At 40.6% G+C, this 27,867-nt stretch overlaps 2 protein-coding genes and 1 pseudogene across 3 annotated transcripts; 2 read left to right on the top strand and 1 right to left on the bottom strand.

The window, feature by feature from the left end:
- Nucleotides 1-184: 184 nt before the first annotated feature.
- Nucleotides 185-7,592, bottom strand: LOC139642985 (ATP synthase subunit O, mitochondrial-like; annotated as a pseudogene).
- Nucleotides 7,593-9,065: 1,473 nt separating this feature from the next.
- Nucleotides 9,066-18,955, top strand: slc5a3b (solute carrier family 5 member 3b). 2 transcript variants are annotated; one of them, XM_071518086.1, is made up of 2 exons: nucleotides 9,066-9,203; nucleotides 14,135-18,955. In XM_071518086.1, exon 2 carries the CDS (start codon nucleotides 14,422-14,424, stop codon nucleotides 16,549-16,551), a length of 2,130 nt encoding a protein of 709 aa, XP_071374187.1. In that variant the 5' UTR covers nucleotides 9,066-9,203; nucleotides 14,135-14,421; the 3' UTR covers nucleotides 16,552-18,955. The 2 variants fall into 2 exon arrangements, with proteins under 2 accessions (XP_071374187.1, XP_071374188.1); XM_071518087.1 differs by having other exon boundaries at nucleotides 9,068-9,210.
- LOC139642998 (potassium voltage-gated channel subfamily E member 2-like) lies at nucleotides 9,119-27,864 on the top strand (the record flags this gene model as incomplete). Its single annotated transcript, XM_071518110.1, has 3 exons — nucleotides 9,119-9,203; nucleotides 27,273-27,323; nucleotides 27,601-27,864. A coding segment is annotated over exon 3 (264 nt), but the record flags the coding sequence as incomplete, so codon positions are not given.
- Nucleotides 27,865-27,867: the final 3 nt, after the last annotated feature.

Consider the following 27,867-nt stretch of genomic DNA (forward strand, 5'->3'; position numbering starts at 1 on the left):
TAGATGGAGCTCCTGTATTCTGCAAAACCTTTTTTTGAATCTGCCCTAGTACAGCTTAAGAAAATATGGCCAATGACACTACTTCAAAAAATAGCAATACAAATTAATTAATCAAGACATGCACAGCCCTCATTTGAAAGTCGTTGGCAATATCCTGATGGAGCACACACACACGCTGTATGTCACAGAATATTTTATTATGAACAAAACTAGATGGGAATTTGGTGGTGCCTCTGGAGGAACATCCATATAAAAAAAAATAAATACATCCAGCTCTCTGGTGGTATCAGTCTGGGCCAGGAGGTTTGACTTCAACTGCCTCTGATGATCTTGGTCAGTTTCTGGATCTTGGTCTTGGTGGACATGTCCACATACTTATCACCAATACTGACAATCATCCCGCCCAGGATGGAGGAGTCATCCTGGGGAATCATAGAAATGACAATGCATGACAGAAATTGCCAAACAGTATATAGCATGACAGTAACAGTTGTCACAACAACTATACTTTAGTTTTCGTTTCAGTGTGACTTGAAAAATGTGCTCACCTTAGTCTCTAATTTCAGAGTCTCTCCCTTTACCAGGAATCCATTCAGAGCGACCTTCAAATCTGCCACGTTAGCCTCATCCAGCGGCTGAGGGGAGGGATGCAAACATTTCTAAATTTTTCAGTGCCAAAACTCCAACTGTTACGGCCCTTACATTGATAAGCATTATTTACATGACATGCGCAGTTACTTACCTGTGCAGTAGTGACAGAGCAGATGACCTCTCCTCGATGAGCACTCATCATTTTGCCAAATGCACCGATGACATCAGGAGTCAGCGTCAGACGCCCGTTCTCTGACAACACATCTGAGGGTGACATGATGTGATTACGAAGTGGTATACTGGGAGCACAGATTTAATCATATTTTGAACATGCTGTCATGAACAACTGTAGATCAACAATTTGTCTCTCTTCCCTTGAGATAAGCATCTAAAGTCAACAGAATGAAAAAGAGTTGTGAGGCAGGACAGCACTAAAGACAAACAGAAGACAGCATGACTGTCTTTAACTTGTGACTCTTCAATTACATGAGTGTTTTCCCACTCCAATCCTGAATGTTCCAAGTAAAGACAGGTATATTTGTTCATATTAGATATGACCACATTTTTTTGTTTGGCCTTCAAAGTTCTTTGAGTAATAACTGTGAGTTATTAAGACAGGCAACTTTTGCTACCCAATGATCGTTGCAACTGGACCCTGTGAGGGAGCTGCATACACTTCATAAATCAGATGAAAAGTCCTCTACACTCACCACACTACCCCAGTTAACTACCAACACTTGACATGACACACACTTGATAAGTTGAGACAGTTTAAATATTTCTTTAGTGTGACGCCTCAAGGGGGGACTTGAGGACTGTGTTGAGAAAGACTGGTTTAGGTATTATTTCACACCGTTCAACACTCCCACAACAGGCACTATTTCAGGCATCCATGCACTCCATACAGCTGCCTTTGCTGACTCATCCATTCATTCAGATTTTTCTGAAGTTAATTTATAGGTTACTCAGTAAATCTTTTGTTGAACCTTTTTTTGTGCTGACGCCCATCTTTGTCACATTCCTGAGCCAGCTGGTTGTTATTACAAAATATTTCATTGGTAACAAGTTTGTTTAGATTCAGTTCCTTAAACTTTGCTTTGTTCCAAGGTGCGACACCCTTCCGGTGCCCTGTCTCATGAAGCGAGTTCACCATAGTCAGGCTATCTTTGCGTTAGCTGGCTTCACAAAACCTAACACTGGCGATCCTGGATAACCAGTCTCACGTAGCTGGTTATTAACTGGCTCTGTCATCCTAGGATTTACCTGTCCAGATATGAGCAGGTTCACATGAAAGAGGCGGGGTTTGTAACAAATAGCCAATCACATGCACCATGGACAGATCCAGAGCAGCAGATGTAACATGAGTGCTGCCTAACTCCACACTACAGTTTCTAATCAGCCCAAACCAAGTTGGACTGGAGGGAGGAGGAACAATGAGTTTTGTTTCCTGACAGCCCTGATATAGTTGACTAAAAAATACATGAGAAATGTATAAAGACTAGGGTTATAGCCCAGTGGTTTTCAATCATGTGCTACTGAGGCCAATGGGTATGCAGATTATCATTCCAACCAAACACTACACCAGCTGATTTCACTGATTAGTTCTCCCTTTCTGGTTGAAGTTGTGCTAATCAGTGAAATCAGCTGGTGTAGTGTGTAGTGATTTCGCTATGGTTCTTTGTATTCTGGATGATTGTCAGAGGTAATGCTGAACAATGGATATTATCCCTCTTGTGCTTGTGCAGGTCGAGTACATATGATAGCAATGCGCTTCCCCATACATAAACCCCCGTCATCCAGAAGTTTGTCCCTACAGAATCTCCTCACCAAAATTCTGAGTGACAGAGGGTGATCACCCAGAATTCATACAATGTCGTTACACCCATAACCCTCCTACCTCATTCCTTCTGACTTGCCAAAGGCAGTGCTTAATACTACATGGCTATTAACAATGAGGTCACGAGGAATCAAACACCCAACTCACTGAGAACTGAAGGCATTGGTAAAACAGCAGCTATGTTAAGTAGCTATGTTGACCCTGTACTGAACTGTACAAGCAAAGGTGCGTGGTGACACCTAGGAGGCTACAGCATATGTGTTGCTTAATGATCTTAGTTTCTCTCATTAGTTTTGCACTCCTATGATAGTTCCTCTTCAGTATATTTTTCACCAAATTAATCTTGATAACCAGTTCCACATGCGGACCAGTGTCGTGTTCCAGTAAACTTCAGCATTCCACTGTTCCCCCATGTATTATTTATATGTCTGCCCAATCCCTAAACCGGACTTGTTTTTCTATCTTATCCTCATATTCTACTCCCACATTTGTCTCTTCATATGAAACTATTGCTCTTTCCCGTAAGTTCAGTTCAGCTTGAAAACACAGTTTATGTCACTGTGTTGTGCAATCCAATATTTTGAATTGTGTTGTTCATAGGGAAATAACTAAACTTTATTTAGTTAAATAATAACTGGGTTATTCTGAGTGTTTTGGGGACATTGACAGGTATACCATAATGTGAGAAAATAACTAAACTGGGTTTGTGTACATCATTAACAATTATGGGACAGAACACATTGAGAAAGTGAAGAAATAAGTGCACATCACAAGTTAGCTCAAATTTCCACCAAACAGAATTTCTGACCTGATCAAACTGAGCAATGTGAGAGAATATAATCAACATATTAAACATCCTGAAAAACATCTCCATTCTCTCATTTTCCCCCATTCCAATCCTGAATGTTCTAAGTAAGGACCGATATATTGGTTCATGTTAGCCAGCATTTGTCTTTTTTGTTTTTGCTACCCAGTGACTGTTGGAACTGGACCCTGTGAGGAAGCTGCATACACATCCTCATAAATCGGATGAAAAGTCCCCTACACTCGCCTACACCCAATACTTGACCTTATTTTTTTGTCATTTTTCCATTTAAGTTCCAAATTATTACACAATATTTCATTGGTAATAAGTTTGTTTACTTTCAGTTTCGCTTCACATTGTTTTTTCCAGAGTCCACTCTTCTGGGTGTCAGAGGGGTGGAGCGGCGTGAAAGTGCTTTCAGAAAGTGGGAAGATGAAGCTAGGCGCTGCCGATTGCACTCACAAATTGTATGGTTAAAAGATCAGAATAAAAACTAATAGAACAACTACAGCAAATTAAACACAACACAAAATAATGATAATTCAAAATCTGGCTAATCATCAAAGTCCAGATCCAGCACTAAAAGGGCAAAATCCAAAACAAAATGCACAAGACACCATGGTCTGTATCCAAATTTAAAAAGAAGAAATACTGGAACTCCCATCATCCTTTACAACACGCTTCAGAGGGGGCCCTCTGCCTAGGTAAGGGCGTATGCTCCTTTACAGCCCAACAGAATGCTGTCTAACTTGATTTGCCAGGAAGCTATCCTCCATTTCACCTGGGATGACAGTGAGAGTGCAGAGAGCCCTCCTGCATGGCTCCAAAAGCAGATTTCACTGATTAGTTCCCTCCTCTGGTTGAAGGTGTGCCAATATGTGAAATCAGCTGGGGTAGTGTTCGGTGTCACGCACTGCCTCTGGCAGTCAGAAAGAATTAAATATAACCTGCAAACTGTTGAACCTTGGTGGCACATGAGTGAAAACCACTGTTAAAGCCTATTTGCATATGGTTTTGTTATTTTGGCCGAGATGACCCATGCAGTGGGGGAAAATTCTGCTGGCAAGTTAAGACAAAAGTTCTGAAACCTAAGATGTTGCCTTTTTTCTCTGCTCCAAAATTCCTAAAACTGCCAGCTACTATCCTTTTTTCCCCTTATTGACCCGTGAGTCCTATATCTGTTCTTTTCAGTTCATTTTTCTACTATAGTTCACCACAATGCTTGATCTAGTCCTCAAGCATTAAGAAATACATCACTCAAAATGCTATGAAGCTCAACATACCCAGTCTTATGTACATTTTTAAACTTTCAGTCAACTGCATCCTGTGGTGCCTTCTTAATGTTGTGCATTTGATTGTTCTAGCTTACAGGCTGTACAGAAGGCCACAAGAAAATACAACTTTGTTATATTTTGTAACTCACTGATGAGGTTAATGGTGATGGGGAGAGTCTCTCTTTGCTCAAAGTATCAATGAAGGTCTTTTGTTTGAGGCTGCGTTTGACATGGGGGTTCATCACAATACTGGACAGCTTCGGGACTTTTATCAGAGCCTGAAAGTAAAGAGAAGACAGATCGTTAAAGGAAGTGTACAAGAAGCCATGGTCACAGCTTGAGCATAACCACAAAAAAAACACATCAACAAATAACTGGTTGTTCTTCCACTGATATTGCTGTGGATCTGTTTTTCCAGCCATGTGTGAAGTGGCTTAGTTGTTTGCCAAGGCATATATACAAGGCAAAAAAGCATAGGACACACACTGGCTTACTTACCGTATGATGTGATGCTGATGTAGGAAATCCTCAATTAAGCCTATTCTAATTCTAGCTGATATGTTGATAGGTTCTTGAGAAGAAGTCATTTTTGTAACAAATAATAACAAATCCAATTAGAGGTGGAGCGATGGTCAACTCCCGCTATTGTAAAAACATTTAAAAAAAAAACATTTAACTTAACAATTTTATCTGCAACAGTGTAAATGTTGTTTTCTGCTAGATGGTGATGCAACATTTCTGAGTTGCTGAGCAGTCTTGAACCAATTTGGTAATTTGGCATGAAGCTCATGTAGCTCACCATGAAATATAATCAACACCAAGGGGGCTGGTCACTGAAAGATGAGACAGAGGATGGCAAGAGAAAACAGGCCACCAAATGACAGAAGAATACAGCTGAAAATTACTCACAGATACTTGTGCCAGCTCCTGTTCCACTTGGTTCAGCTTTTTCTGTTTGCTGGCAGCAGAGAACAGAGTGGTGGCGTAGCGGCCCTCCACCCCATAAACCTGAATGGGCAGCTGAAGAAGGAACAAAGTGAGTAGGCTGTAAACATGCACACCGATCTATAAAGTGTCACCGACCATGCGAACACATCAATAATAAATAGGGGGTATGCTATAATAAGGTGCTAGTTCGGTCACACACAGTCCACTAGGGATGCTCAACACAAAGCACTTTCTGCTTTGAAGTAATGCACTGAGATTGGTGGAGAAACATGGCTGTTTTGTAACACCTGAAAAGTTTCAAACAAGTTTTGACAAGTGGGACAAACAATTGACCTAATCTGTGGACTTGTGGCAGTCTGATAGCCCATCAAATCCAGTATGTTCTCATCAGTCAGGTTTATGTGGCAATGTAGCAACCAACCAACATCTAGTGTCTCAATGTCACAACAGTTGGGAATATTATACATTTCTAATTAGTTCACCAAAATGAGGCTGGATAGTGTGTGACAAAGTTGAGCGGTCTTGTCTAGTGTCAAACCTGTAGAAAGTCCCATTTGTTTTATTTCCACAAAACAAAATGATGAGAAAGGCTGGCCAAAAGCTCCTAGTATCAATGTCTCTATGTTTGTCTCGGACAAAAGGTCTCATCCAAGTATTTCAAAATCTTGTTGAGTCTGGAAGAGATTTTCTGTCATCCTTTACCTTGACAAGCTTGGCTGTCAGCCGGATGGCTGATGTGCTGAACCGACGCACCTGTGGAGAATAAGAGGGTAAACTTCCAGCACTGCATTGTCTAGTAATGTAATGATAATGTGGCCTTGAGCCAGCCCCTGTAACTTACTATATATCTTGCTATTGTGCATGTCTGTTCTGGCAAACCTCTGTACTATTTAATATGGCTTTTTAATATAGTGGCTTTCCAATAAGTCAATATATTGCTGCATGTCGGCGAAATTAACTGACGCGTGCCGTAGGCATCGGCTGTGTAGCGCACAAACCATTTACAATGTCCAGATGTTACTTTACTTTTGCTGCTTCATTTATTGCTCAGGAATATTTACAAAGTTTCTTGCATCCAGGTAAACATCATTACTCACACAGTTAGGTAGCCTAACCAAACTTGAGCTACTGCTACACTACCTGTAGACGCCACGGCCACGGCCAATAAACTGTATGCCTCACTCGGCATGCACACCTGGCTGCATTACCCTTCCTGTATAAATGCAGTCCCATTACAGGTAGCCGCCACCTGGCTGTACAAAAAGTGTATTACACCAAAAACAAACACCAAAGCAAACAAATGGATAAATGTCTCTTACAGCAAGTGTGCTCTATCCAGGCAGTAATGAGGCCTCTTCCTCAGACTGCAGGGGCGAGCCACAAATGTTCTCCAATAAATATCACTCATCAAAACAGAACCATGATGTCATTAGGAGATACTTTACAGTTGGGGGACTTACATTTAAATTAATCTTAGCAAGGGTTCCTCTTGGAAACACACAAACAAAATGTTTCCAAAATGACCAAGGCATTGAAACTTCACAGTAGCTCTTCAACAGTTGCTCCAAATTTTCCTCAAAATGGCTAGTGAGAACAGAGAGACGAATGATCTCGAAATGCATCATTTTTTCACCCTCAATTTTGGGCAATTTAGCTTAGGGTTCGTGGCATGCATGATAGGCCTTTTACTTTTCGACACAGCAGCATTTCAAACGTTTCCAACCCAATAGAAAACACACATAGCTCTTCCTAGCTATGATAGTTGTAGTTGTCATCAAGTCTCTACCAAACTAGAACAAACACTCTTGCCACTGCGTCTTTACCAGTGAATGGGTCACAGTACCTAATGTAATGTGCCAGCAGCAGCAGAGCTCACCAGCTAGTTGTCCTAGTTAACTGAACATGTTTGTTAATGTCAAGTTCATAAGTTCGTGTGAGAAACGTCTGGCTAGATAAACACATTAACATTAAACACATAAACATAAAAAACATTGCTGTATATGTGCAAAATGTAAAGTAATGGAGCTTTTCAAATCAAATGCAGAAAACCGTGCGCACAGCGCTCCAATAAAAACAAATCAATTCATACTTGCAGCCCCGGCTCAATGCTGCCATTTTCCCCTGCGACGGTGTAGGGTCAACGTGTCGCTCAAGTAATACGTAACACAGAAGAGAGGCTTTCTGGGATATGGAGTTTTTTGTGAAGTGGAAATTTCCAAGTTATTTTTTCTAGAGGAGTGAATGGAAATTTACTCCATGGCCATCCTCTGTCTGTCTTGGAGGATGTTTTGTCTGCAGTCACCCATATTGGCCTTTATTTCTAACAAATTAATAATCTTTATGACTATGATAACACACACACACACACACACACTAACTAATCATGAATCGTTATGACTATATGACTATATGAACACACATAGATCAAAATATTGCATGTTGTCCAGACTCTTTGTGGGAGGATGTGTTGACTGAGAGGATGTGTTGACTGGTGAAAGTTGCAGATTAGTATTTTCTCACATAATTCATATCACATGGTTTCTGTTTTGGGAGAGAACAGCATAAGCTTTTCAATAAGTAGCATTATGTAGCAACCACATATGATGGCACAATAGCTACTATTATTAGGTGGTGTTTCCTCCCAGGAATCTTGAATGACACTCTTGATCATCAGCCTCATGCCTTCAAATGAAAAAGCTTTGAGGGTGCCAGCCAGGACACTTCTAAAATGAAAATTCAAAACATGTGTTGCTTGTAATAGAGCCTGCATAACTTTATAACTCTCATGGGCTTCATTACTTATTGGCAGAAAGGATTAAATTCCATTTGAGGAAGACTGTCAGAAAAATGTTAGAATATCCTAAAGTGAAAAGAAAAACGTCCTTGAAAAACCCTGTATTTCTAAAGTTCAAAGATGCAGCAGTTCACTGTTTCCAGATTGCCTCCGGATGCTTCACCCTATAAATCAGATTAGAATTAAGAGTCCTGTAATCAGCCAGATAAAGGTTTATAGTTTGCAGCATGTTGCATCAGCTCACAGAAAAATATTATGACAGACTCGCCTTGTCATCTGCATCATCAAGTTTCAATTTAGACAGGATGCACTACTTGGAAATATAAGTTCATAAGCAGAGATGTAGCAGGAAATATAAAACAATTGTTAAACTCTGATCTTAAGTTGATGATCATTATAAGGCAAACAACCACCAATATAAACAAACATTCATTTTATTTTATTTGTTTTATTAATAATGCATTTTTTTTTTTTTTTTACCTTAGAAGACCCTATATCCTCATTTAACTTCCATCAGTTATGTGATTTATTCTGACTGTGATTTATGCCAGCCCTATAAAAAAACTGGGTAAACTCTATTCCACAATTACAAAGATGGGGCAACTAAGTGGGTTAGGTTGGCTGAAAGACCACTATCTCCATGTTTGAGGGCCTGGGGCTTAAAACGCAGGTCAAAACAATACTTTGGCATAATTAGAACAATTCCCAGTGGGCGTTTTTGTATCCAAAACGTCACTGGTATTTAACACGTGTGGGGCGTGGATTGATCTGCTGCCTATAAGCATGAGAGGCAGGATTTGCTATCGGTTAGTGAATGTGTTGTGAATGTAGTTTACGGGGTGTCAAACGTTAAAAAATATCCCGGAGCAGCACGGTGTGGCACAAGGAAGGACTGCGCCGGAGAGACGGGTCGCCACGAAGGCACTTTTCATCCACATCTCGCCTGTGGGGCTTGTAAGTTGTAAGTTGTTTAGCTTATTTAGCTCGTATGCTAACACTAGAAAGCAAGATAAAATCTTTCGTGTTCATCTCTAGTTAAGCAATGGAACCGGTGAGTGAATTTAGCCAGTGTCTTGGCGGTTACTTGGGTAATGCTTGGATTTTAAAGCGGTGTTTTCGGTAATGTTTGTCAGTTATCCAGGACTATTTTAGCTGAAAACAGACGATGACTGGTGAGACTGGAACGGTACATTCTGCAGCTGGCGCAAATCTTCCATATAGAGGAATCGGCCGAGTAACATCCTGTGTTGGACTTGGCTGCAGCTGTAATGTTAAATGTGACGTTTCCCCCAAAAAAGATTAACCCTTGAGGAAAGCTAAGATAATGTGACTAGCAGCTAATATTCAGAAATGCACGCCCCTTGAAGATGCGCATCTCTCGCAGCCGCCTGAATTAATCACTATACTGTTCTAGAAATTTCCTGCAGCCGTGTGCTAGGCTGCATGCTTCACGTTGGTCTCCTTTGTATTCAGAAAGACACAGTCACAAGCTGTCAATCACATCGGACAACTGAGCACAATGCTTTTGTTTATTATTGTTCCATCATCGGCGACAATTGGGTATCTCATAACCATTATAATGGAGAGCAAAGATCAAGCACAAATGGCCAGAAATCTATTTAAACGCCATATCTGCAGAGCATTCAAGAGCTTTCCTTCTAAACTGCGTGGGTCTGTGCATGATAGTTTAGTGACCTAAATCTAAAAAAAATATCATATTGATCAAATATCTTGAAGGCTACGTCATCCAAAATTGTATCTGTTCTAGGCATACTGAGAAATTTGGTCAATATTGTTGGTTTTGAAATTTTTGTGGCAATTGATGCTGTGTGATGCATGATGTGGCGATTAAATGCAGGGACTTTGCCATATGTTGGGGTTTAGTGAACTGACTCCCATCCTATCCCTTCATACTTGTCACCTCATGGCAGGTACAGTATTAGGCTGTCGGCTGCCTTGACACCTTCATCTGCCTTTAGTGTACCTGATCGACTCTCAGATTAAGGTGGCTCTCTTGCAGCAGTGCTCCAATTTCATCTCTACTGAATTAACCTAATTGTCGCCTATGCTGAGGACAATAGCTCATTGCTGGAAGGGGGAAAAAGAGGGGGTTCCACCTGTTGACCTGTTTTTTAAAATCCAATAATAAGGATTAGCCCAGGCTAGGCGTCCCTCTGGGTGCACCATGTTTTTAGTTTTACAATGGGCCAAGCGAATTCTATGTAAAAGTATGTCTGGCATACTGGGATGGTAGTGATTATGTTTGAATCCCACAGTTTTTATAACTTTGTCAGTAAAATTGTATTAGTCTATTGAATGACATGGCTGTGTTTCTGAGCAACGGTCTCTTGGGAAGTTTATGGTGAGCATGTGGGTCATAGTCCTTGATGATGAGATGGTAAAACAAAAACAAAGGCTTCTTTTAGTGAGAGGGGTGGTAATGCATAAGGCATGGCAGTGAAGATTAAGGCGTGGGTTTTTTCTACTATGCATGGCAGTCTGAAACCCCAAGAATGCAAATGGATGGTTGTGTGTGTGACTGTTGATGTAAAACATATTCACAGATCACAATCCATACAACTTTCTATTGAAGTAGGGCAATAATTAGATTCATCTGACTGGGTATCCACTGAATTTGAATTATTCTAGTTTGTGTTCATGAAAGTATAAACCTTTTTTTTTTATCTCTAATTTGGGTTTTAAGCTAGGTTTTAAGTACAGCCTTAGTCAAAACAATGTGTAACGGATCAGTTGCTGTCATTGATTTTTAAAATAATATCCCAGAAAAATCTGGTGTAAATTTGTTATGATTATGGTTAGTAAATAATGTACACTCTAATGCACGTACTCCTTTTCTCAGTGTGATTAGGTAATGTAATGTTCACTCATCCGCGATGCGGACGTGGACGATTCTGAATCGATTCACAAATGTCAAAAATCGATTTTCTAAATGTTAGTTAATAACGTGATGTTGACGGAACGGAAAAGGCGGAACTCAACTGCGAGGGCAGTGCAGCACCCGGACAGTCTACAGCGCGCACACGCTAGAGTTATCTTGTCAATACATCCATGTTTTTTGTAGTTCATCTTCAAAAAAGGTGGCAGCGGTTGCAAGCATTTTTTGATTTAATGACTCAATAATTACCTTTGCGAGATGAACGTGAAGTATATTGTGAACTTTCTCCGCCGTCATTCAGAGACTAACGTTAGCAGAGCGGAGCAGCGATCAGGAACAAACAATGAGACCGGCTGACCAATACACACTGCAGCACTTAAACAACTTAAACCAACTCTGAGGTGAAGGAAATAACTCGGTTCTCAGTCTGTTTAATCTCAGTTAACCAATTCTGCATCTAACCCGATCAACCCGACCGACCCCCTCCCCCTAAAAAAAAAAATTCCCCTCGGATCTACACGAATCTCGTAGGTGACCTATTTTGATCTCAAACCGGCAAATTTCGCCGAAAGGTGAGGAGTTTGCATCAAACATAGCATACCGGTATTTGTAATGATCCATAATTAAAATAAACAGATACATTTAGTAAATTCAACTGTTTATTTTAATTATGGATCATTACAAATACCGGTATGCTATGTTTTAAAAGTAGCAAGTTGTCACACAGTGAGAAAAAATAAATCATGTATAGAAATCATCAAGATGCATCGATAATCGTTTTATAATCGCATCGTACCCCTCTGAATCATAATCGAATCGTGAGGCCAGTGAAGATTCACATCTCTGCTCATTTATTAGGAGTTAAAGCCCGTAGGGCTGAAACCCTATTGTTTTGGTGCCGGTTTATTAGGGGTTCAAGCCTGTAGGGCTGAAACCCTATTGTTTTTGTGCTGGTTTATTATTATTGTTCATCCACTTTGGCGCAAATTCCCGTGAGTTGGTTTATCGCAGAGACATCAAATTTGGCCCAATGACAGAAATCAATGTTTAAAAAGCAAATAAGGAAACACCTAGGAACATGGAGAGAGTCATCAGTGTAAGTTTTACTCATACATATTAATGTTATTTTTTCAACAATGTCTTATGTTTATGTTTGCCATTTGTGGTGACTGTAATGTTTAATGTATGTTTTTAAATGTGGACCCCAGGAAGACAAGCTGTGGTTTAGGGCAAAGCTAATGGGGATCCTAACAAATAAACAAATAAACAGATACTATGACCCATTACCAGCTCAACAAATATTTACCCAATCGGCCTGAAAATTATAGTTAGCACCCCCGCTAACTATAATTTTACTTTAAAGGCCATAACTTCCACACTGTTGGTCCGATTTACACAAAACTTGGTACACATGTCCAGCTGACCATACTCTACAACTTTGCCATTTGGATCCTCAAGAAAGTTTTTGAGATATTTTGAAAGTTTTGAAAAACACATTTTTAACATCCCCTCCCACACCGTTTGACCGATCACCACCAAAATCGGTCTGTAGCATTTACAGACTAATCACATTAAAAGTTGTTACAAGGTTGTTGATATCTACTGTCGTTTTGAAGATATAAATTTGTTAATTTGTGAGAGGGCGTGGCCTGTCAGCTAAATTGTTATAACTTCATGATCAATTGCCCAATCATCACCAAACTGGGTGAACTTGTTCAGATATCATCAATTACCATGTGTGCAAAGCTGTTTTAAGCTTGAACAGTAGGGGGTGCCACAAATGCCAAAAAACTGTAGGCGAAATCCTAATCCAGATGACGAAATTGCTTGTCATGTGGTACACATTTTCAGGGAGGTTGTATTAGTCAAAATCATACGTTTTGTCGTCATTGGTGTAAGTGGGCGGAGCCTATGGTGTAATAACCATGTAATAGCTCGTAAATCAAAGCCCATTTGCAAAATTGGTCCCAAACTTCTCATCTTAGTCTGGAATGGTATTTCTGACGTGTGCACTGAATTTTGTGCGATTCGACTAGAAGGGGGCACCACAAACGCCAAAAATGGGCGTGGCCTAACACAAAAATGGCCATAACTCCACACCCGTTTGTTCAATGATCACGAACCTTGGCAGATATATCAAGGGATATATTTGGACGATGTCCTCAGAACCACTGATGCTTTTTTTGTGACATCAGTACCGTTCAGAAAAGGCTTGAACCCCTTTCATGGCCGCTTACGGCTATATTTTTTATTTTTTATTTTTTCATGTGGCCTGAATGCATCACAGTGAAGGACAACATTTTTTAAGAGATGCACTTTAGATAACATTTTCCAGATTTCAAGGGTAAAGGAAGCTGGATTCGCCTGCCTGCATCTAGGCATGCTTAGCATTTTGAAGAACTGTATGGTTTTATATGAAATTATGATTTTGAATTGGGCCACACTTGTTAGGTAATGTGCCTGTGCAGTCCTAGCCTACATGGTTTTTGTTCCTTCTTGACTCTTTTTGATGAGCTTTATGATTTCTTACATAATGCTATTACGCTTGCTTTGAAGTTCTTACAGTGACATGGCTTTAGTTTTTTTGTGGTTGAAAAAGATTTAACAGATTAAGATGGAAAGTTATTGGCAGGCTAAAACCCAGCTATTAGCACTGGGAAAATGTTGCAGTTGCTAAACTAAATCAAATCAGCAATCTTGTTAATCTTCAGGTGGGCTATATGCTGCTATGTCTCATTTCATCAGTTGTTAAATTTGTGATCTAATTAAATGTGTGTGGACATTGAAATGATATTTAATTTGACTCGTTTCAATAAATTCATTGTTAAACCTATCTTTGTGTTTCTTTTATTTCATCCAGATCATATTTGCCTGTTTTTCAGACAGGCTATTGTAAACAGCCTAGCATTTGTGTTGATGGGTGTGGATTTTTTCTCACTCAAATTAAGGCTCTAATCAGCTCTTTTTCTTTGTCTTTGCTGTCTTGCAGGAATGTTAACTGTAGGCTTTTCTAGACCAGAGGCCTGCAGCATCCTCCTCTAAAACTAGAACAACCTCAGTACCGGTGGATTCCACCCCCCCCACCCCAGAGCACACCCTAGTGAATTTGACCTGACAGTGGATACTACAGCTTCCATCCAGACAGCAAACCAAGGAAGAGCATTTCCATTGCTCTATTTATTTATTAAACCCATTACACTCTTACTCTTTCTAGTCCTTTTTGTAAGGCTTTTCATTGTTGTGAACTTTCTGAGGCTGTTAAAGTAATCATTAAAAATGGCTCCTGGATTGGAGGCAGTTGACGTTGCTGTGGTAGCGCTGTATTTTGTCCTGGTGCTAGGCATCGGGTTCTTTGCCATGTGGAAGGCCAATCGCAGCACGGTAAGTGGCTACTTCCTGGCTGGACGCTCCATGACATGGATGGTGATCGGCGCGTCACTCTTTGTGAGCAACATTGGCAGTGAACATTTCATTGGCCTGGCCGGGTCAGGAGCAGCAAGTGGCTATGCTGTAGGAGCGTGGGAATTTAATGCACTTCTACTACTGCAGCTGCTTGGCTGGGTGTTCATCCCTGTGTATATCCACTCGGGGGTCTACACCATGCCCGAGTACCTGTCCAAACGCTTTGGAGGCAACAGGCTGAAGGTTTACTTTGCTGCCTTGTCTGTGCTGCTTTACATCTTTACCAAGCTCTCTGTGGACTTGTATGCTGGAGCCCTCTTCATTCAGGAGTCACTGGGGTGGAACCTTTATCTGTCCATAATCTTGCTTATCAGTATGACTGCACTGCTCACTGTCACTGGGGGATTGGTGGCAGTAATGTACACTGACGCCCTTCAGGCAGTGTTGATGATTGGTGGAGCCCTCACCTTAACCATAATCAGCCTAGTCAAGGTCGGGGGGCTGGAGGGCGTCAGGACTAAGTACATGCAGGCGGTTCCCAATGTATCTGCTATATTGGCCAGTGGAAACTTCTCCTATTCTCCCTCCTGCCGCATTGAGCCCAAGCCAAACTCGCTGCACATCCTTCGAGATCCTCTGGATGAGGACATCCCCTGGCCAGGCTTCCTCCTTGGCCAAACCCCGGCTTCCATTTGGTACTGGTGTGCAGACCAGGTCATTGTTCAGAGAGTACTCGCAGCAAAGAACATTGCTCACGCTAAGGGCTCTACACTCATGGCTGGATTACTCAAGATCCTGCCCATGTTTATCATCATCATTCCAGGTATGATCTCTCGTATCCTGTTCACAGACGAGATAGCCTGCATCGGGCCGGAGCACTGCTTGGCTGTGTGCGGTTCTCAGGCGGGCTGCTCAAACATCGCCTACCCGCGCCTGGTCATGTCTGTGATGCCCGTGGGACTGAGGGGCCTGATGATGGCGGTCATGATCGCTGCCCTGATGAGTGATCTGGACTCTATCTTCAACAGTGCAAGCACCATCTTCACTCTGGATATCTACAAGAGTGCTCGGCGGGGGGCATCCCAGCGGGAGCTGCTGCTTGTGGGCCGTCTGTTTGTGGTGGTCATGGTGGTAATTAGCATTGCCTGGGTCCCCGTCATTGTTGAAATGCAGGGAGGACAGACGTACCTCTACATACAGGAAGTTGCTGGCTACCTGACTCCCCCCATTGCTGCCCTCTTCCTGCTAGGTGTCTTCTGGAAGCGGTGTAATGAGAAAGGTGCATTCTGGGGCGGCATGACGGGTTTAACACTAGGTACTATCCGCTTGATCCTGGCATTTTCCTACCGTCAGCCTCGCTGTGACCAGCCAGATGATAGGCCTGCGTTCATCACTCGTGTTCACTACATGTATGTGGCTACCGGGCTGTTCTGGATTTCAGGGCTGGTGGCGGTGGTGGTCAGTCTCTGCACCTCTCCACCAGACAAAGAGCGGGTTCGCACCACCACATTATGGGGGCTGCGCAACGTTGAAAAGATTCCCCTGAAAGACCGAGAGGAAGTATACAGGCTGACTGAGAACAGCCAGTGTACGGGCAATGCAAGCCTCCATAAAGACATGCCTCCAGATGTCCGAAACAAGAGATGTGTGGATGGGGCGGACGTCAAACTCCTGGTCCCATCCTCTGACCATGACCCAGCGACGCCTAGCACAGAGACATCCCCAGCAACCACCCCAGGAGAACAAGCTGGTAGTGGAAAGGTGGAGATCAGAGCAGAGGAAGGCTGCCATGGTAACAGGGAGAGTGGCAGATGTCTCCGATTGCTGGACTGGTTTTGTGGGTATAAGGACGAAGCACAGAACACCCAGCCAACAATGCTGGAGGAGGAAAGAGTCATTGCAGAGATGCTGTATGAGCCACCTAGAGTCAAACTACTTCTTAACGTGGGCCTGGTACTCGTCTGCTCTTTGGGCATCTTCATGTATGTTTATTTCTCGCTGTAGTTTCCAACTAAAGGGGGTTGGTGTGGGGTTTGTATGTGGGTGGAAGTTGTTTTGAGAGTGGAGGCTGTTACAAAGGCACAGTTGAATTTTCAGAGGTCTGTAATATTTACAGTTGGTTATTGCAGCTTTCTAACAGGGATTCTAAGCTTATTCTAATCATTTTTCTAAATGATAGAAGCTTCTCCACCATTTAAAAAAAGAAAAAGTATTCCTTAATGACAATTTTGTATAGCGCTTATTGTTAATCCTGCATTAATATCTGCTGGGATTTTTAGAATTGTTGTACTCTAAGTGAATTTAATATTGGCCTTCTTTGACATATGCACTTTTTTTGTTTTTGTATGGTGAATAACAAATGTATTCTGTGATTAAATGTTACCATAATTTTCAGGTGTAGCATAAATCAATCAATCTTAATGTCTCTGTAGTAAATCATAAATTACTTTTCGGTTATAGGTCGTGACTGTTTTATACAAGTTTCTCCCACTGTACTGTGATTATTACAGCATAATATCAGTAGCCCTTCAAGTATATGATTTGTCTCTAAGTTTTATAGTGCGCTTACATGTAATTTTAAAGTGGTTAGCAAAGTAGCTATTTAGTGTCAAGTACTTCTCTAGAGAGAATATGGGGAAATGATATCCAAGCCTCTCTCTTATATGGGGCCATTATGAAGTTTCTAAAACAAGCCTTTACTCGTAGATATTCACCCTGCATCTCATTTCTCAGTGCAACTGGAAGTGCTAAGAAGCAGTGCTTCTCTGCATATGACCATTATGATGTTTTTGGTGATTAATAGGCCTATTCATCAAATTGAATAGATTTAGCCTATTGGAGAGGCATTATATCAGTAATGGCATAACATTTTGTCAAGCCTATGTATCTGGTATTTAGAAACTACTTTTTTAGAGCAAGGAAAATGGAATGAATAAAGCACAAGACTCGATGTTGCTCATGTCATGTTGGCACCCTTGCTCAAAATGAATTTCTTTCCATCCATTAGCAGAAATAGCGTAACTTAATATAGTACCTTAATGACCATTTTGATTGGCTGTTCAGTGAGTAGTGTTCACTGTTGTTGACCAAATACCAGTCACATCTGGAGCTATATTACTGTTTTTTTAGTTTATAAATTACATCTTCTGCTACTGTGTTTGGTTTGATCGTTTCTATGTGTCTCTATAACATGTTGCATTTCAGAACCAACATACAATTTTTTATGCACTATTATTGTACCTAACAAAAAGCCACAAATACCGATTCTCATGATTCTGTATCAAGTCATGTTTTATGCACATTTTATGTTCATGATGTTCATCATCTTTTGAAAAATTTGCTTGTGAAGTTACGTTGCGTTAATAGGTTGTTCAATATATTTCAGGGCTCATTGGATTACCAACAATATACATTTCTTATATATTCGTATCTACTGTGTGTGTTATTGTGTATTTTGTACACTGCTGTGCTGAACTGTCTTTTAAACTTATTTCAAATTCATCTTTTATAAACCTCTTCTTACCAAATGTGTCTTAGTGTGCAATGCTAAAGCAAAAAAACAAACGAGTAAAAAAGAGTTCAGTTTCTCGTCCTGAAAATGTTGTGCAGTCAATACCACACCTGTTTAAATCCATGTGATAAATCAGCTAGCTTAGCTGTGTAGTATATTTTCAGCTAATCTTGAGCTGCATATCAACAGACCACCATGCAGTGCAGTTGAAATGACATTTCAGACGCACGTCACTGGATGAGCTTACTCATAACAATATCAAGGATAATTTGGCCAGGTGCACAAAGTTGCCGGCCTTCTGCATTGATGTCATTACTTTATCGGTTCCCCTCCCGCAGTGTAGGTATCCAAACATCAACATTCTCCCCCCAGTCCACACAAGACAGAAGAAACAAAGCAGACTTTGTGGATTGTATTGTGGAATTGGACAGGGAAACATGAATGACCTCAGTCCAGAAGGTCAGTGTCACAATGTGGCAGGTTCACCTTTATGAATATCAGGCATAAATAATGATGATGATCGGTGTGTGCAGAAGAGCTTTAAAACTTTTGTTTCCTTTTTGAGAGAAAATACATTGCTATTTTTATGGATTTTATTTTTAGAGATTAAAACTTAATAAAGTTTCTGTGGAAACGAAAAGGCAAATGCGTTTTCATTCTACATGTAAAAGTGAAATGAGAAAGACTTAACAGTTGGACAGTTTGAGAGCACATGCTTCTACACAGCACTGGTTTATAATGGGTACATTTATAATTAAAGATTGTATCATTTATTTGATGTGCTGTGTACTTTCAGTGTGCTGACTTGAAATGTGCCATCACTGACAACAGGTAGATGGATATTCTGTAACTGGCATATGAGTATCAGACTGGATACATTCTTTTTTCTATTTTTAGTCCAACAATAAATGATTGTGGTACATCCATTATAATAAAAATGTGAGGTGTTTGAATTATCATTTTTCTTCCTTGACAGATTAGTTGTGGACTCCACTAGGTGGTTGATCTGAAGTGTTGCTGACACTGCATAAAATTGGAAGAAGTAAGAAGGAATCCATACTGTAAGGGCCTAAGTAGTATTAACAAAATAACCCTCCAAATCAATGTTTGCCATGTATCTTGGGGGCTTTCTGTTAATGTTCCCCTGGGTTGCATAAACCCCAGCTAGGCCTTTAATTAATCTGCTCAGAGGCAAGAGAGGACTGGTTAATACACAAGATGCAACCAATCAAGAAGGCAGGATCAGTGTCCCACAAATCTCCACTTGTTACACTTTAGCCCCAGACATCTACTCTTGTCCTCTGTCTCCCAACCGCCCAAAAACTTTCTATAGTTTCAAAGTCCAATGGGCCAGTGTGCAGTATACTGTATATGAATGAATGAATGAATACTTTAATAATCCCAGAAGGGAAATTGTTGTTGCCCACCAGCATTCAAACAATATAGAAATACAAAATTAAAGAGAAAGAAAAGAGAAAATAATATGTACACACAATCAGTATAAAAAGTATTAGTACAGGTTGAGGAAATACTCCGGGATTGATTCACTGAAGACACTTTTTACTCACTGTAGAAACAATGCAGAGGATGATCAGTGTCTTCGAGAATTACTTGTCTTCTTCTTTATTCTCTGTTCAGTGCTATCCTCTAGTGCCTCAGAGGTGACTCTGTTTCCATCATCTGCATTGATAAAGCCATCCTACAGCAGAAAACAGAACTACAATATGGCTACACTATTTTGGTGGAACATTCCCAGGGTCTTCTTGCTCACACTGAATGCCTGTAATTTCCTATTGTGCCTTTTTTTGGACAGCGTTAGTGTCAAATTTCCAATCAAGCTGTTTATCTTATGTGCACTCCCTGATATTTATAGGAAGACACAATTTCAACATCCTGGTCTTTGATTAGGACTGGAGGAAATATATTGTGCAAATCATTTCTTTTTCCTGACTTCTAAGTCAGTTATGAGCCAGCAGTGCCTTGGCTAAAGCAGGTAAATAAGTGACATTGAGAGTAATACTATCAGTGAAATCCTCACTGACAACTACTTCATTTGATCGCTATTGTGTGAGGGTGAGCAAACCTGTAACGTGGTATTTACCGCTGCAGCAAGATACAGTTAATGCTGGTGCCTGGTGAATCATTCACTCAAAGGAGGGTGAATGATTCAGCATTTATCTGAGCAAAAGGTTGCTCTCATGTCAACTTGGCTTGACAATTTACAAAATCCCCCCTAGTTGAGCTTGTGGTCTCCTCTAATGGTCTCCAGCTGCAGGGTGGCATTTGAGCTCCCACTGCTGTGTCAGTGTTATGTCACATCATTGCAGTAAGAGGAGAGAGGCCGTACCTGGATTCAAAACGCACTTTGAGTTTGATAGCCTGGTAACTGATATTGGTTTGGAGTTTTGGTTTCTCTGATCAGCCCCCTTCTTTTGCACACTTCACTTTGTCCTCCACCAACCCCTCTCCAACTCACACACTCCCTCTTTCCCGAAAGGAAACTAACGATATTGTCCTTGTGGAAAAGTACTAGCATTCAGGCCTTGCTTTGTTCATTGTCAATTTTCGACAGTGAAAACAAGAACAATAGTCTGAAACAAATTATCCAAATGGCCTCACCATGTTGGCATAATCATACTATTAGATGTGATGATTTTGGCTGTATGCATTCAGTGCTGTCAATCACAATATAATATGCAAAAACATTTATAATGTGACTATTATGTGGGCTTGCAAAGTTGATGCAAAAATATGACCTGTCCAAAAATTGCTTAATGGTTTGCATTAAGATTCACAGATTACATATCTCAGCAGAATATTATAATACCCCCTGTAGCGTAACAATATATCAGTCTTAGATTTACGCTCTGTGCAGGGTAAGATGCCAGCTGCTCTGAAGTTGTGACTGGTTGTCACGGAGATGCCCCTGAGAGGGAGGACAGGAATACAATCAAGGTCTGGTTCTGACAACAGGGAGGCAGCAACAAAAGTACCAATCACATCACAGCTGGGTTAGACAGTGATGGTTAGGCAGGTGTCCAAATGTCTTGCAGTTGTCCAGGCAGCTCATTGGAGGGGGGTTGTGGGGGGAAAGGCCTGCTGCTCTCTCTCTCTCATGGAGATAACTGTAAATCAGATGAGAGAAGTCAGTACAGGAAGGTCATTCCTCCGGTCTGTAGCTCTTACTGTGAAACAGTAGGATGTTGATGCTGTATGGATCACTCATTTAATTGAGGAAGAAACTGATTAGGAACCATCAATGTGCAGCTCTATCAGTGTGATCTGTGACACCCACTGAAACACCACAGCCTTGCATTGCTTCACTGACATTGTGTTACCATGGACAAAACAAAGAAGGAGAAGGAGTCACAATACACATCTGATAAGGGTACTGATGTGCTTAATAACAGATCATTTCATTGTGTTTTCTGTATTCTCATTAATTATGTAATTAATTATCTTATGAATAACATGGTGGAAGGGTGGCCTAGTAGTCAGTGAGGCCATCCTGCAAATGAAAAGTCGCAGGCTTGATCCCTGCAACAACCAATGAGTGCCCACCAACAACCATGTGTCCTGTTAAAGTGTCCTTGAGTCAGATGATGTATCCCTCCTTCACTATCACTCAGTTTTTCATGCTTTGCTGGAAAAGAACATCTGAAAAAATGCATGTAAAATGTTACAAAAAAACAGAGTTTATTAAGTTTGTTTTTCTCAAATCATGAGTAATACCTGTTTGGTCTTTTCTGAACCCAGTCAGTGAGCTGTCAGCTAATCAGTCAATTGAAAAACGTAAACATGTCAATGTAATTCCCATTTATTGGGGTGACAGAACGGAAGCAACCATGTAGGGAATGTGGTGTGACCTTTCAGATATACAGCAAACACAGTCAATGCATTCCTGTCATTCCCCACACACAACCCCAACTAAACTATGGCGGCATGCCTGGGATTCTGGCGGTAATCCATGGAATAAGGCTTCAATGGCAAAGGGAAATATTTACCTCCCTTAGGAATAACAGCAGGACGAATAGACTGTCTAGGGACATGGGAATGCATGAGACTCAATGAAGCACACATCTTACTTAGTAAGGCCTTTTACCTTCATGCTCTATTGGGTCAAACCTTCCGGGGAATGGCATTCTTGATCTTTGACATATCAACAGCATGGCTCCTCCCTTAAGTGTCATGTGTAAACTGCTGACAAAGAGGGCGCTGATATGGAAGATGTGAGCCAATGTTGTGAAACAGACTGTAGCTGTGAGGGAGTGAAGCGTGGTTGTGGGAGTGGGCGAGGGTGTGGGTGTTAAGTGACATGCAGGATAAATGTTGAGTCAGTGTATTACATGGGGCTGTGAAGTTTGGGTCAGCATGCTGAAGATTGTTTGTCAGTGACAGATGCAAGCAAGGAATATTCATGTGGATTCCTTATTTTTCTGTATATATATGTTTGTGTCTTGGAAAACAAAATTAATTAGTGTGGGTTTCAATGGAGTGTTAGTGTCATGTGATGTTTCAGAGGCTTTTCCACCTCAAGAATATAATTCAGGGGGAACCACTGAATACTTCTATTTTTTGGCATGAGTTATGGATGCATAAAAGGATCAACCCATTTTAGAAACAACAAATAGGGGATGCCACAAATGCCAAAAAGTGCTATGTTGAAACTGGGTTGACCAAGTTTTATGGCATTTGGTATGTGCTCTAGTGTAGCCAAGTTGTAGCCATAACATGAAGTTTAGTTGTGATTGGACAGTGTGGGCATGACCTCTAACTGAAGGAGAGTTCAATATCACAAGTATAACTATGAGACTTGATGAACTCTCAAGTTCAAATTCAGAACTCTTTCAGTTTGGAACATGCAAATCCATTCAAATCTGCCAAAACTTGACAAACTAGTGGCACTGGATATTAAGCAAATGGCACCATAGTTGACCCAAAGATGGATGCGTAACATAATATGACTGATCAACACCTGCACTAGAAAGAGGGAGTTAAATTGGCAGTTGTAGTTTCATTTGCATGCATGGAAAAGTACTGTTGTATCATCGCTCAAGCTTAAATAATCCTAAGGGAGAGGGCGGGAGAGCAGTTCCCAGGAGAAACATGTTGCTGCATGAGGTATTGCTGTATATCTGACATTTTGGTCATCAAGGTCATGGGTAACACTTAGTTTGGAAAGACCAATGTTGATTCTCAACTATCATATGACGGAAAGTAGATATATTTAATGCAAATGGAAATGCACCTATTTGGTACATTTCCACAGAATATGTAACCCTAACCCTGACCTCAGCCTAACCCTAAACTTATGTACTCTAGAATGTATAATTACTAGTTACTTTTTAAGAAAATGTGAAAAATACATGATCTGTACATAAAATGATGAACTTTTCAACTTTGGATAGCCAGCTGAAGCATCAGAAAAAACTAGACCACTAATCCCTTTCAGTGTAACCAATATAGAATAATGCTTCAAAACTGAAATTATTTTTACCTCTGAAATACATTATATTGAATGTGTACTTTTACCTACTTTGATTGCAAATTCAGTGGTTTCATGGTATTTCTTCTTTTACTGAACCAAAGGATTTGTCTGGTGTTCCATTTGACAATTTACTGCTCTGAATAATTTGTCTGCAAACATAATCTCTGGAGGATAACAAATTGGGTTGGGCATACTGTGCCCTTATCTTAAAAATTATCCAAACGAAGTGCGAGCACAACTCGATCAAAGAATCCTCCTTAGGTGCACGGCCAAAGATTAATAGATGAAGAAAGAAAAGCCAGCACTCATAATGTCCTTTTGTCTTTTTAATTAAATGGGCAGCTATAGAACACAAACGACAGACGCGTTTCAGCAATAAGCCATCATCAGCGTTGTGTTGCTCAAAGCGGAAGTGACACTTAAATACACATATGCATACAGTTCAATTAATTATTCAATCAATATGAAAAATACATGATCAAAAAGTCACTGTCAAAGAGAAATCACTGTACCGGCTTCACCCACTCAGTACGGACTGATACCAGGAATACACAATCCACAGCATAAACATAACACTTAAGAAAAATAAGTATCAAGAAAAATATAATATAAGAATAGAAAAATAGAACATACAGCTAAATGTCTCTGCACATATATCTCACAAATTTTTATCATTTCAAAATACAGATCCTCTACACAGAAAATGGAAATGAAGGGAGGCTAAATATTCCCTTGTACAGGCAGAAGATATTAGCCATATGAAACTAAACAACTGCACGTACAATTGGCCAATAGAACATGCAGTCACAGCAGGCAAATCTGCCCAAACGGCCTGGGCTCTCCTTAAAGTTAGGAGTAGAGCCACTAATTAATAGCCACCCTCCACATTTTCAAATACATATGAGCCCGACAACAAAGTAGAAGGACTGAAATGAGTGCAGCACATATCAATACACCAACAAGAAAAAATGTACAATATGTATTCCAAAAAATGTATATCTATTTCACAAATACAAGTTCAGACAATTACAGAGAAAACACCCTAATAATAGTTCTTCGTTCAGACCTTTTGGGTGTTCAGTTTGTAAAGTATGTATCCAAAACGCCTCTCTCTGCAAAAGTGTCTTATCTCTATCACCCCCTCTTTTCAAAGGTCTGACTTCTTCTATACCTTGGAACCTCAAGGAACACACGTCATGGCCTGCTGAATTAAAGTGTCTCGCTACTGAGGACTTCTCATCCCTATTCCTAATGCAACTTTTATGTTCAGATATCCGGGTTTTTAGTTCTCTTTTAGTTTTACCAACATAGCACATCCCACATGGGCATTTCAAAAGGTAAACCACATACTTCGTCCTACAAGAAATCCTACTCTTAATAAAAAACTTTTTGCCAGAGTGTGGATGTAAAAAAGACTCTCCTCTAATCATGGCATTACACTGAACACAATTAGAACATGGGAAATTACCATTGGGTAAATTGGATAAGAAATGTTGAGGACGTGTGTAACAGTCAGCTCTGACTAGTGTATCCCTTAAATTCCTAGCTTGTTTGTGGGCAAAAATAGGAGCATTCTTAAAAACATGACCTATATGGGGATCACTAGATAGGATGTGCCAGTGCTTCTTGACGCACTTTTTAATTTCATGAGAAACAGGGGAAAAGGTGGTAGCACACACAATATTGAAGTCCCCTGAGGGAGAGGGTTTATGAGTTAAAAGGTTCTTTCTATCAATATTTCTTACTCTTTGCAGACAATCATCTAGGACTCTGTTGTCATAACCCTTAGACCTAAACCGTGTACATAACTCAGCAGCTTGTTCCTCAAAAGCGTTCTCAGTACTACAAATTCTCTTAATTCTCAACAACTAACTGTAGGACAAACCCTTTTTAAGACCATTATGAGTGCTGGCTTTTCTTTCTTCTTCTTATATTAAAAATTAACAGATGTTCTGCTTGTACTGCTTGGCATCGATTCATTTCCAGACATACCGTGTTCTAACTTCCTGGCATCACGCTATGTCAGCAAAGAAATTTCTGAGAATAATAATTAAAAAAAAGTAAAGTTAATAATTGATTAGAACTACCTCAAGTGCAGATATTGAAAATTGAGTATCAGAAAGAGTAAGAGAAATCCTAGCACATGACAATGTGGAGATCAGAATATGCTTTGAATTTTTGTATCTCACCTTACTCTATCTACAGGTGCAAATTTTTCTTTACATGAAACACCAACTGGTGGGTTTTGCCCAAGGGGGATGTTGTATTGTTTATAAATATATGTATATATATATATGTGTATACTGAACAAAAATATAAACACAACACTTTTGTTTTTGCTCCCATTTTTCATGAGTTGAAATAAAAGATCTAAGACTTTTTCTATGCACACAAAAGGCTTATTTCTCTCAAATTTTGTTCACAAATTTGTTTAAATCCATGGTAGTGAGCACTTCTCCTTTGCCAAGATAATCCATCCTCCTGACAGGTGTGGCATATCAAGATGCTGATTAAACAGCATGATTATTGCACAGGTGTGCCTTGGGCTGGTCACAATAAAAGGCCACTCTAAAATGTGCAGTCTGGGAAAAAAATTCTGGCTATCACACAAAGTCAGAATGGAGTCTTTGAATTATCAATTTTTAAATCATTGGGTTAATTTTTGTTCCATTTTTCCATGATCCATACAGAGGGAAGAGCCGGCACAGCGAAACATAAATGATCTGGGTATGAACTAGGAATCACAGCTCACAGGAATGATCAAGTCCAGCTCAGTGGTTCAGTCGGGACACCGCCCCTTCAAAGACAGGATCTGATTTCAAGCCACCATGTCAGCCAGCAAGCACCCACCCTGCTGAAGTGTCCTTGGCCAAGACACTGACCCCCTACTGACTGGGGGGGTGCTGTTCTGCTGCTAAGCACCCTCATGTCTCTGGAGGGGGGCGAGCGAAAAGACTGTTTCTTTATGGGGTAAATAAAGTAAATATCACGTTACATTAATGCGGGACCCAACTTCAGTGCCATACCTAACCAAATACTGGTTTGGTTGTTAACAAAACTGGAAAACGAACAATGTAGTATTTGTTGACGGAGCAAATCATCTATAATTTATTGGCAAGAATCATCACTTATTTTAATAAACAAATGTAACTCCAAAAAATGAGTATGGCAGTGAAATGTGTTCCTGTCAGCTAGTGTGAGCTGCAATTAAACTGTCCAACTAGTCTTTCTTTAGTCTCTTTTCCCTTGTATTGGACTGCCTCTGTGTGGGCAACATGGGAATTACAGGTGAATATATTGTCCACCAACCAGTCAGGTCCAGTTAACATTATTCTCGACCCACACTAGGTGCTATCATCTGGTAGTTCAAGATTTGTGTGTGTGTGTGTGTGCGGGGCAGGGTCAGAATGACTTCCAACACTCCCATTTCTTTATCAGCTTGACAAAATATCATGTATTTTGTATGCCTAACATTTTCAAGGTCACCCCCCACCCCTCTCTCTCTCTCACTCACACACACACACACACACACACACACACACACACACACACAGACGTTCACACTCACACAACTGCACTGTTTCTGTCTCAGGCAAACAGGAAAGATAAAATGTAAATGAAATATGAGCAGTGTTCCTGTGAGCTGGTGAGCTAATGTTTACTATTCTTGCTGACCAGCTCCGCTCTGTTGGTCTCTCTCTCACTCTGTTCTGTTCTCACTCCCAGGAACCTGGATCTCCAGACCAACACCTGTGGCCTCCAGAGACCTGAGAAAAGGTTGGCACAAAATAGAAAAACCAAAAAAATACCATTCTTATCATGCATGTCTTGTTAAGTTTTGACATGATTTTTGGAAGTTGACTCTTTTTCTTCTTCTTGGCTGTAGTTTTGTGTGAGTGTAAGCAGTAAACAGTAGCTGTGTTAATTAACTTCTCTAACCTGAATTAGATAAGATTTCAGATCATAGTTTACTGGAATTTGTCTCAACCTCATCTGGAAAAAGCAACACCAGATCGCCAGAAAAAAAGACAACAACCTTTCTTGTCCCTCTTAGATGAGCATGCCTGATTGGTCCAACCTGACCCTGCACCTGGAGGACTCCCTGACCAGTGCCTTGGGTCATTACCTTGACAGCTGGAGGCGTAATGCGTCTGCCGCAGCCAATGCCCTGGACAAGACACTGGCTGAGGAGAACTTCAGGAACGTCATCTGGTACCTGGCGGTGATGATCGGCATGTTTGCCTTCATCGTTGTGGCCATCTTGGTGAGCACGGTCAAGTCCAAGAGGAGGGAGCACTCCAATGACCCCTACCACAAATAC

Source organism: Centroberyx affinis, unplaced genomic scaffold (genome assembly GCF_046629955.1).
Source record: "Centroberyx affinis isolate AG114_WGS23_722 - 3 ecotype Tasmania unplaced genomic scaffold, CSIRO-AGI_Caff_v1 ptg000550l_1, whole genome shotgun sequence".
NCBI lineage: Eukaryota > Metazoa > Chordata > Actinopteri > Beryciformes > Berycidae > Centroberyx > Centroberyx affinis.